Source organism: Limanda limanda, chromosome 6 (assembly GCF_963576545.1).
Source record: "Limanda limanda chromosome 6, fLimLim1.1, whole genome shotgun sequence".
NCBI lineage: Eukaryota > Metazoa > Chordata > Actinopteri > Pleuronectiformes > Pleuronectidae > Limanda > Limanda limanda.
Window position 1 is genome coordinate 22,828,214 of NC_083641.1, and position 11,815 is coordinate 22,840,028.

The window sequence follows — 11,815 nt, forward strand, 5'->3', positions numbered from 1 at the left end:
CACTGTGGTGATGTTAGCAGCCATTTTTGTCTGTCAACACAAAATGTAAAAAGCCTTGAGGCACTGCCACACTTCATTCAGCTCTAAAACCAGATGCAGAACTCAACAAGGGATGATCTCTCTTCGAATCAACAGGTATCAAACACAATACACATTATTTTAGTACGTCGTGCATTGACAAACAATTAGAAGTAGACAGAAGAGAACAAGACCCAGTTTACCAAACCATCCCTGGAGTGAAGGTGTTCAGCTGAGCTCTGTGCAGCCTTCTGAGCAGGAGTTGCGTGTGAAGGCTTTATATCGGCAACTATAACACAACATCATATGAACGTTAAATCACCAGAGTCACAAGCAACAACTTTGCCAACAACACACCTCATAGGCGACAGTAGCTATAGTTACTCACTTTGTCCGTTGGAGGGATTCACACTCAAACATAATTCAGTAACGGCGACTTACATGTAACTTTATCAGTGGCGATTTTAGCCGGAAATTTCTGCTGGGGCAATTTTGTATGACGTCATGCCACCGTCACAAAAATAGAGGTAACTGATTATTATAAGCAGTGGGCCTATATAGACCAGTGAGATATACCATGGGCTGCATTTTGAGTGCCAGCAGGGAGCAGAAATCCTATTTCAAATACATTTCACATGCTTTAGCGCTCAGCGCGACACACAGATTTTGCCTATAATACAGCATTGAAGTAAAATGATTGCAACAAAGTAAAAAGATTAGACAGACACATAGCTCAAATAACTTGCATAATTTATTAATTTATTATTATCAACATGAGGACGACATGCACCAGCTTCATCTGCACAACACTTTGTGTTTTCCTCCCTTAACTAAAGATGGCCTGCAACTGTTTAGAGTTGGCAGTCATTGCTAAGTGTCATGGATAATAGAGTTAATTTCTATATTCATTATATATTATATATTCAAATGAACACTTATTAGAACAATGTTTATCTTTTGCTTTCTGATTTGATACACTTTAGATAAGAACCCAGTGTTTTATTTTTCTTCTTTGCCATAAGAGACAGAAAACGGTCAGCACAGCTGTGTCCTTCAGGCTCGTCCGTACCTAATAAAATGATAGGAAACATAAAAGTATGGCATTATTGTAGAGGAAGTGTTACTTATGAACAAAGTTTGTATCTTTATTTTCTGTGGATATTCAACTACTGATTTTGAATTTGGTTTTGGATTAAACTTTGCACTACCATGACAATGAATGTACTGTATGGAGTTCTTCCACATTATTAGTATTGCATAGCTTATTCTCCAAACACACTCAACCTCATAAACTAACGCTTCTCTCTGCTGGGTGGACCGGATCATGTCGCTTCATGTCGGGTCAATAACTCCTTAGGCTACGGACCCGTTAGCATCGCTATTACTGTTGCTATCATGCCTGCGGGCTGGCCTAGCTAATCTAACAACCAGGTACAGCAGGTGCCTGCGAATCACAGATAAATACAATACTAAACTTGACTAACCTCAGAAACGGGAGCTCACACGTCTTTAGCCTCTCTGTCAGGAGAAAAAGCAGCTTCAAAACGTATTATTCATCCAATGTGAGTGAACCCTCTCCACAGACTCGGGTGGTGTTCAATGACGGGGGCAGCCTGTTAGCCTGTTAGCTCAGGTGTTGCCGAGCAGCAGGCAACAGGCTGACGCGGGAGTCGAGTAGCTTGGGAGATTTCGTAGGGCCCATCTGAAAGTGCCCACTCTCCCAATGTTAACTTTGGTCTGTGTGGTTCACGCTGATTGGTGTTCCCATGGCACAAGTCTTACGCGTGCCCCGTTGTGCCCAGAGCAGAGACGGACGGCAAGAGGGAAGCGTTTCACACAGTAAACACACAGACAGAAACACACACACGAGTCAAATTACTCCAAAACAAGACTATAATGCTTGTGAGTCAAGTTTATTTACACACACATTCACGCTACTTTGCATATAAAATTAAATAAAATATATTTTTGCCGCTGTTACGAACAGTGATCTGTATGTCCTGTATGTATACATGTATTGTGTTCTGTCTTGTGTTGTTGTTTTGTCTCCACATGCTAGTTGACTGGTGATGCCTCCAGTGACTGGAAGGGGGAGCTCTCGGGCAGGACGCGCCAGTGAAGTGGCCAGAAGAAGAAGCATCATGGCCGCTCATCTCACCTGCATCCAATCTTCAAATCACCCCACCTGTTACAGATCTCTCGTCAACCCTTCCCCTTTAAATAGTCCTGTGTTTGTTTTGTTGGCGAGAGGAGGCTTTTGTGGTGAGGTATGGCAGAGCTCTAATTGTTTGGTTTGGTTTTGGTGTTTGCTGGTGTGTTGAGTTATTTTTACCAGTAGTATTTAAGTTGTAGCAGCCTACATTTTTTTTGTCTTTTGTCTTTGTTGACTTTGTTTGTTGTGCGCACAGGGACTACAAGGACAGGTAGGATACTCCGGGGTCTACATATCACACACACGTAGGTTTGCTGCTTGTTAATACCCCAGGTTAGAGTGAGCACCACCAGCTGTACTTTTGGGTGCTAGGCACCTGTAAAGGGGGGGGGGATTTCTTTGTGTTCTTTTTCTTTGGTGCCACTGATAGTCCTTGCTGATCCCTGTGTTGCTTTGTTTAAATAAATATTGTCTTTGTCTTATATCGGGTCTTGTCTTCTGTGTGATTGCACCCTCACTTATTCAAACCTGTTGCATTTATATTATGTCCTGCTACAAGCCACTAGGGGGCGTAACATAAATTGGGGGCTCGCCCAAGTTCAGATATGCAGCATTTAGCTTTCTGCACAACAGCACCATCTGGTGGGGCAGTGCCCCACCTTCCCCTAATGTAGAAACGCCACTGAACTTTATTAACCCTTGTGTTGTCCTTGCCTCCCATGGTATATTAGGACGCACACGTAGGGCAATAGACACGTGAGCAGCCCTTGCAGATGTATTTGTAACACCGGCAGCACACGGTGCAAGTTTTACAGTGTTTCTCCCTGGGGCCTATCTGACACCTCTTACTCGCCCTGAGCAGGGCTGTAAGAGGTGGCAGATATGAGGCCGGACGCTCGGGTTCGAGCGTCTGTGGACTATAGCTCTCTGTGCGGCTAGGGCTTTTACTGCATTCACAACCGCGGCGGACACTTCTGTGTTGGGGATACGCTCCCTTTGTTCGATGAACGCAGTCATGAGAGCCTTTCCCAGTTGCTTTAGGAACACCCTCCGCTTGTTCAGCTTGCCCAGCACCCAGTATGGGTTGATCCTTCTCCATATCATGAAGGTGTTGTAGGAAGAGACGTTGATATTGTTGTAAAGACAACCAGGGGCCAGTGTACGGTCATCCTCCTGCAGCTGCGTGTTCGATCACCTTGTCTAGGTTGTCCACGCCACCTCTGCTGCGGTTGTAGTCCAGGACGATGACCGGTTGCCCATCCCGGCGGTCGCTGACGGCGGCCTTGGTGTGCAGCGTGCTCAGGAGCACCTGTTTTTCTTTGGGATGTAAGTGTGGCGCTGGGCGTAAATGCAAACTTGGATGAGAACAGCGTGCCTCTCAAGCAGCTGCTGCGCGAGTTTGTAGGAGGTGAAATCACGAGCGACAACACACCTCAAAGGCGACAGTAACTATAGTAAGTCACTTTGTCCGTTGGAGGGATTCACAATCAAAACACAATTCAGTAATGGCGACTTCATGTGTTTCAACTAGTTACATGTGTTTTTATTAAATAAGTTGAATGTAAAGGTTCACATTTAAGATAATACTTGTTTGGTCCTACACCAGGAGCGCTGCAACATGAGCATCTCTTCCATCACACATTGAATTCTTGTTGGTGCTGGTCTTTGGTTGGAACCCGGTGTAACAGGCCATAGTATACCTGGGGTTAAAGGGGCCTAGGCTATATTATACCCCGGGTATATTATGGCCAATTCATACCCCTCAGTCCAGATTATACCCCCATGATATCAGTAGTGTTGGGTGATATACACAAGAATTACTTAGTTTTTCAACATTTTATTGGGGGTTCAGCTTTGTCAGGTAAGTTAAGTGAGAAAGCTAACTGACTTAAATCTTAAAACTCTAAAACATAGACTTTTACTACTTCAACCAGAAGAACAGAAAAAATATTAGACTTCCACAAAGATCAAAGATTACTATGTCCTGAAACTTCAACTTCTAAGACTAGATAGTCCTTGCTACAATATAAATGTTCAAAGTTAAACACTGAAAACGACATCAAAACATCCACAAAGATCAAAGATTACTACAACACTTCTTAGTATTCACTAGCTAATTTACCGTTGCATAAATTACAGGGTTGTGCGCTTTCAGGAGCCTCTTGAGGTTTGTTGTGTTCTTCCAACATATTTTGAAGCCACACTGTTTCTCTCCGATTATTGCAGTGCGTTGTGTTTTATTTTCTGTCAAGTAATAATAAAAAACTGTCCAAATATCTATTATTTTTCTTCCAGTACCAGAGTCCAGAGTGCTTGAACTTCAGCCATCATCTAACGTTTGTTAGGCAGCTCTTGCATGTTTGGCCATCTCAGGGAGTGCAGGAGGGATACAGAACCAGGCAACATTCAACCATTGATATTAAGAATGTACTTCACTGAGTGCATGCAAGTTTAGAAGAAAGCGTTAATACAAATTGTTATTGTCCGTTCTACCCACACTCGACCCATACCCATCAATAGGTAGCATGTTCTTACAGCACCCCTACCTCTGTAGATTTTTGGCAAATTTACCCCTTATGTTAAATTCATTTTTTAATGTCAAAATATTGGTTGGAGAAATAGAAGGGGCACAAAAAACTCTGCCCAGCAATATTTTATAAATATTTTTTTCTTTTAGCTAGGCACAGTTTTTGGCGCCCCCCTCTAGCTGGCGCTCTAGGCAACCGCCTTTGACCCCTATAGGAAGGACCAGCCCCTGCCTGGAGGGATCCACTGCGGAGGGGCTGCAGAGCCGCGGGCTGCAGACCCCTGGCTACGGCGAAAGAGCGATTTGTTTGTTTGTTTACTGCTCCGCCGTTAAAGAGTGCGGACGTCAAAACATTAGTTCGGCTATAATATTAGATCCGCCTCGCATTTTCTCCTCCCGGTCGCCAGCCTGTTATGCCTCCGCACCGCACCGGTGGGGCGCACCATACAGAGAATCACTGTGCTACACAGGGGCGGTCCTAGCATATTTGGCGCTCTATGCAAGAGCCCCCCCCTCAACAAAAAAAAGTTGAAAAACGGAATTGCAACTTTCAGACGGTATTTTTGCCCTTTAAGACTGCATTTCTTTTCAAATAAACACAACAACGATCACAACAACATGGTGCAAGCATTCGTTTTAGACAGCGTCTCTCCTCAGGAGAAGGAAAACATTACGTAACGTTTCAGCTTGACCTCAGATAATATGAACGTGTTTACCGTTCAAATTCATTATTTGTCATTAAGTTGCGTTTAGTTCAATGTTCTCATAAAAATGAACGTGTTCAATGACACTGCCTGAACACTGCCTGAAACTCAATAGCCTACTGGCATACCTGCCTCAGCCACCTGCGGGTGACTCTTCAGCTGTGCTGGATTGCTGTTCAATGCAAAGTGAACCCAGATGAGCTCTACTCACCTTGAGAATCAGCTGCTGCTCAAACTCAACAAGATGTTTGTAGACAAGTGCTCGAAAGGTGGACCAAAGTTTAACCAAAAGTTTAAATATTCAGTGGGGCAGCGGCATTTTAACTTTTTATTTTAGCTGTCATGTGGTTCATGTCTTGACATGTACTCCCAAAAGTTCTTAAATGTTGTGTTGACATGTTAAATGTTTAATGTTTGACATGTTTAATGTCATTGCACTTAAATCTCCTTTAATTAAAAAATAACTGTTTTTGGATTGGATTTATGAGCCGTTGTCCTTTTTTGCACTGCATAGGAGCAGCCCCCGCAAGTGCAATTTCAATTGCACTTGTTTTAATAAATAAATACAGATTTTAAAAGCACACATGATCTGTGTAAATATATTATTACTCTGTGATCAAAAGGACTTGAAAGGACTCGAAACTCAAACTGCAGGACTTGGACTTGACTTGAGACTTGTCAGTCTTGACTTTGGACTTGACTCGGGACTTGCCTGTCTTGACTTGGGACTTGACTCGGGACTTGAGGGCATAGACTTGAGACTTACTTGGAACTTGCAAACAAATGACTTGGTCCCACCTCTGGTAATATGTTGTTCTACTGATCATGACCGTAAAACTGATTATATTTATAGCTATTAATGTCAAAATCAATCCTGATCTGTGAGTGTCACCATGGTTTCTTAATGTTATAATATTCTTGTTATTTATTTTTCAACAGTTGACTGCAGGTACAAGAGCAGTCTGAGTAATAAAGAATTTGGTTAAAACAAATGGTGTGATTTGTCCTACTTCCCCTACCATCTAAACCACCTAAAATACCGTGCAATTATTTTCCACCTATCAATGTAGGCCTTTATCTAAGCAAGGTCATGCCTTACCTTTTATAATCTGTTCAAACATGTTATTCCAGGTTGTTAACATTGATCAATAGTAGTATTACTTGGTTTGGCCAACGTTTTATAGTGGTGCGCCTAGATTTTTGCTGGTGCTCCCAATTTTTCTGGGTTAGGAGCACAGTGCTCCTAAGCCAAAAAGTTAGTCTGGAGCCCTGAAAGGACTGTTTTGATTTAAAACTGTTGATTCTAATTTTGTCAGGAGTTCTGCTCGGGTCCTGTTCAACTCAAAAATACTGCAGTTCATAAACCAGGGAAATGGGCAAATGTTCTGTTCACAGGTTTAGCGTCTTTCGCCGTCGGAGGTGGGCTGTGTGCTGGGATTGGAGGTTGATCAATCAACATTTTCATTTTTATAGCCAACTGACAATTTCATTTACATTTTTTAAAATATATTTATTAACAATATAAATCAAGACAGATGCAATTAAACAACAAAAGCAGTTCATAATATATATATATAACATCATGACAATTTGTTAATGATACAAATCTGATCAGTGTTTCTTAAGCAAACTTCTGAGAGCAAATGTTTTTAGGGCATGAAAAAACTTTTCATCCCTGAGGCCATAAATGAGCGGAGACAGACATCTTGGAGCAAGAATAAAACTAATGTAATTAAAGAACCTGACATTGATGAATAAAATTAGATTGATTTTAAATACAGCAGCTTCTATGAAAGGACACCACAGCTGGATGAGACACAGGAGCAGCTGAAAAGCGTGAAGCCCCACAGTTCTGAGTCCTCTCCATGTGGACTTTTTGTCCTCTCCTGATGTAGCTTTGGCCACTCTCATTATATTCACATAGGAAAACACAATTGTGATGCACATGATCAGGAAGTAAAACTGATTAATGGCTGAATTGAGGTGACCCTGCCACGTCTGGATGATGAAGATTTCCACAGTGCATACTCTGCCCTGGCTGTAGGAGCCGTAGGAGGCCGATGCAAAGAAGATGGAGAGAAAAACGATGCTGGGCAGAGAGCTGAGGATGTGGATGATGAGGATGCAGTGCAGAGTGCTGCGTGGGGAGCACAGCTCTGCGTGACGCAACGGCAGGCAAATGGCCACGTAGCGCTCCAGGGTCATCGCCGTCAGAGTGACCGGTGTCACAAAAAGGTACAGCGACAAAACGATATAAATAGAAAGGCACAACCACATTTGTATCGTATAGCGATAGTAATTCAAAATGAGAAGCAAGTCAGCCAGGAATAAAAACAGACAGTCAGACATTAGCGTGACAGCAAATAAGACGTAGCGCATGGTGGTGTAGAAGACCTCCTTGGTGAAAAAGGTCGTAATTAGCAGAAGGTTAATGCAGAGAAAAAGGACGACGAAGACCTGAATCAACATTCTCTTATCATTCATCATGTACTCTGTGGTGATGTTAGCAGCCATCTTTCTGTCTGTCACAACAAAATGTAAAAAGCCTTCAAACACTGCCACACTTCATTCAGCTCTAAAACCAGATGCAGAACTCTACAAGGGATGATCTCTCTTTGAATCAACAGGTATCAAACACAATACACATTATTTTAGTACATTGTGCATTGACAAATAATTAGAAGGAGACATAAGAGCACAAGACCCAGTTTACCAAACCATCCCTGGAGTGAAGGTGTTCAGCTGAGCTCTGTGCAGCCTTCTGAGCAGGAGCTGTGTGTGAAGGCTTTATATCGGCAACTATAACACAACGTCATATGAACGTTAAATCACCACAGAGTCAGAAGCGCCAACATTCACCAACAACACACCTCATAGGCAGTAGCTATAGTTACTCACTTTCTCTGTTGGAGGGATTCACACTCAAAACATAATTCAGTAATGGCGACTTCATCTGTTTCAACTATTTACACGTGTCTTTATTAAATAAGTTGAATGTGAAGGTTCACATTTAAGATAATACTTGTTTTATCCTACACCAGGAGTGCTGCAACATGAGCATCTCTTCCATCTCACATTGAATTCTTGTTGGTGCTGGTCTTTGGTTGGAACAAGGGATTGAACCAGGAACCTTCAGTTCTTCAGTCGTCAACTATTTCAGGACAACTTTCATTAAAAGTTGAGGTGATTGATGTAATAAATCTTTGAAGCATCCCAACAAACAACCCATTTGTCACATTGTTACTTTTTTCATGTTCTCATTTGATACATTATTATATATATTGGTAATATCCTGTTAATTAGCGCCACTCTGAGCGTTGGCAAATGCACAGATCTGATGTCCTCTTGTTTTCACAGATTTAACACTGCACGGACACTTTCATTATCTTAGCATAGGAAAACACAATGGTGAAGCTCATGAACAGGAAGTAAGGTTGACCAATGGCAGACCTGAGGTGACCCCGCCACATGTGAAAGATGAACAGCCCCTCAGAGGAAACCCTGTGTTGATTGTAGAAGCTCAGACATGCTGATGTTGACGATGAGAGAATAAAGCATTGCACAGAGCTGCGGCCTTGAATGAGGAAGAGGTGGAAGTGATGAAGAGTCATATGTGTGACCAGAGTGTACACAGATGACCACATGTAGAAAATTATACACAACCAGATTTGTGAATAGCAAAATGCTGATGGAGGAAAAGTGCGATGAAAACCTGAACTAAAATGAGTCTGTAATTAAACCATACGAGCAGCGTCTCTGGTTACAGACAGTTCAACCACTTTTCTCTCACAAGCCACCTTAGCTCTCATAGAGGCCATCACTGAGTATTCAAAAGTAAGTCTGCAGCCTTTTGGTCAACAGTTTTTTCCTTATTGAATTCCTATGTATGTTAACATGTTTTGTTATACGTTTATATATAAACTAAAATCTGTCAGTTTCTAAACTTAAAATAGTTCAGGGGTTGAAAGCAGAGCAGGTGAAGGTCGAGTCTATACGTCAACCCGAAAAACACAATATATTTATAACTATATATAATTCCACACTTATTTAATTGATAGATAAGCAGTTTTGAGAGTTGTGGTTTCATTTCAGAATGACGATCTCTGTGACTTTGGCTTTCTCTCCCAATACATGACAGGGGAAATTAAAAGAAAAATCTGAAATCATCAACTACAGTTAAAGAAATGTCAATTTTCCTGAAAACTTTTTATGTGCTCCTCCGTCACCATAGTTGGTGTTTGATTTTAATGTAAACTGTGCACGTTCTCACTATGTTTGTAAACAGGCTGTGCACATACTCAATGCTCTGCAAAGAAAATACCTGACATCACTTGGAAAACTGACTAAAGACGAGAAGGATTCAATCTGGCAGGTGATCATTGGCCAGCGGGCAGAGGTTAGTTCGTTTATGTTGTTCTTTCCGTTGAAAAGTATTTCTAAACATGTCTGTTTTTCAGTTAATTTATAGATAGCCACTCTGTAAATATCACAGCAGGCCTGTTTGACGTTTTTATAATTCTCTCTGTACTGTCAGGCCAATGACAGACAGGATGAAGGCAAGCTGAGTTTAATACAATGTTTGCAAATATTGTCAGCAAAAATAAGTAGTGGGATTGGATGTTAATCAACATTTTCATTGTGATATCCAGCTGAATATTTCATTTACTTTTTTTTTATTAAGAAATAACAATATAAATCAAGCCAGAGACGCAATTAAAAAACAAAAACATTTCATAATATAACATCATGACAATTTGTTAATCGATTCAAATCTGATCAGTGTTTCTTACGCAAACCACCGAGAGATAATCTTTTCAGGGCATGAGAAAACATTTCATCCCTGAGGCCATAAATGAGAGGAGACAGACATCTTGGAGCAAGAATAAAAGTAATGTAATTAAAGTACCTGACATTGATAAATAACATGAGATTGATTTGAAGCACAGCAGCTTCTATGAAAGGACACCACAGCTGGATGAGACACAGGAGCAGCTGCAAAGCGTGAAGCCCCACAGTTCTGAGTCCTCTCCATGTGGACTTTTTGTCCTCTCCTGATGCAGCTTTTGCCACTCTCGTTATCTTCACATAGGAAAACACGATTGTGATGCACATGATCAGGAAGTAAAACTGATTAATGGCTGAACTGAGGTGACCCTGCCACCTGTGGATGATGAAGATTTCCACAGTGCACACTCTGCCCTGGCTGTAGGAGCCGTAGGAGGCCGATGCAAAGAAGATGGAGAGAAAAACGACGCTGGGCAGAGAGCTGAGGATGTGGATGATGAGGATTCCGTGCAGAGTGCTGCGTGGGGAGCACAGCTCTGCGTGACGCAGCGGCAGGCAAATGGCCACGTAGCGCTCCAGGGTCATCGCCGTCAGAGTGACCGGTGTCACAAAAATATACAGTGATATAACGATATAAATAATAAGGCACAACCACATTTGTATCGTATAGCCATAGTAAGTCAAAAGGAGCAGGATGTTAGTCAGGAATAAAAACAGACAGTCGGACATTAGCGTGACAGCAAATAAGACGTAGCGCATGGTGGTGTAGAAGACCTCCTTGGTGAAAAAGGTCGTAATTAGCAGAAGGTTAATGCAGAGAAAAAGAACGACAAAGACCTGAATCAACATGAACTTATCATTCATCTTGTACTCTATGGTGATGTTAGCAGCCATTTTTGTCTGTCAACACAAAATGTAAAAAGCCTTGAGACACTGCCACACTTCATTCAGCTCTAAAACCAGATGCAGAACTCAACAAGGGATGATCTCTCTTCGAATCAACAGGTATCAAACACAAAACACATTATTTTAGTACATCGTGCATTGACAAACAATTAGAAGGAGACATAAGAGCACAAGACCCAGTTTACCAAACCATCCCTGGAGTGAAGGTGTTCAGCTGAGCTCTGTGCAGCCTTCTGAGCAGGAGTTGCGTGTGAAGGCTTTATATCGGCAACTATAACACAACATCATATGAACTATAAATCACCATAGAGTCACAAGCAACAACTTTGCCAACAACACACCTCATAGGCGACAGTAGCTATAGTTACTCACTTTGTCCGTTGGAGGGATTCACACTCAAACATAATTCAGTAACGGCGACTTAAATGTAACTTTATCAGTGGTGATTTTAGCCGGAAATTTCTGCTGGGGCAATTTTGTATGACGTCATGTCACTGTCACAAAAATAGAGGTAGCTGATTATTATAAGCAGTAGGCCTATATAGACCAGTAAGATATACTATGGGCTGCATTTTGAGTGCCAGTGTGACGGTCTGTGCTTGTACTGCTGCTCTTTTCACTCATCTCTCATGACTCAGGCTTGGTAGAACAATTAAACTTTATTCTCTGTAATCACAAATGGAACACAATCATTCGGTGTAGTGGAAACTGCATCTGAGGGAA

General features: G+C 41.8%; 2 protein-coding genes across 2 annotated transcripts; both read right to left on the reverse strand.

Moving 5' to 3' along the window:
- Nucleotides 1–3,335: 3,335 nt before the first annotated feature.
- LOC133002973 (odorant receptor 131-2-like) lies at nt 3,336–7,885 on the reverse strand. Its single transcript, XM_061072562.1, has 2 exons — nt 7,033–7,885; nt 3,336–3,508 (listed from the first exon to the last, which is right to left on the reverse strand). Exons 1-2 carry the CDS (start codon nt 7,883–7,885, stop codon nt 3,336–3,338), a joined length of 1,026 nt encoding a protein of 341 aa, XP_060928545.1.
- A 2,292-nt stretch (nt 7,886–10,177) lies between these two features.
- On the reverse strand, nt 10,178–11,050 carry LOC133002974 (odorant receptor 131-2-like). The gene has a single exon (XM_061072563.1). It carries the CDS (start codon nt 11,048–11,050, stop codon nt 10,178–10,180), a length of 873 nt encoding a protein of 290 aa, XP_060928546.1.
- Nucleotides 11,051–11,815: the final 765 nt, after the last annotated feature.

Coding starts and splice junctions, on each gene's coding strand:
- LOC133002973 (XM_061072562.1), bottom strand. CDS start 7,885: ATGAATGATAAGAGAATGTTGATTCAGGTCTTCGTCGTCCTTTTTCTC. Junction 3,509..7,032: donor AAAAACATTTGCTCTCAGAA/GTTTGCTTAAGA, acceptor ATTTACGCCCAG/CGCCACACTTACATCCCAAA.
- LOC133002974 (XM_061072563.1), bottom strand. CDS start 11,050: ATGAATGATAAGTTCATGTTGATTCAGGTCTTTGTCGTTCTTTTTCTC.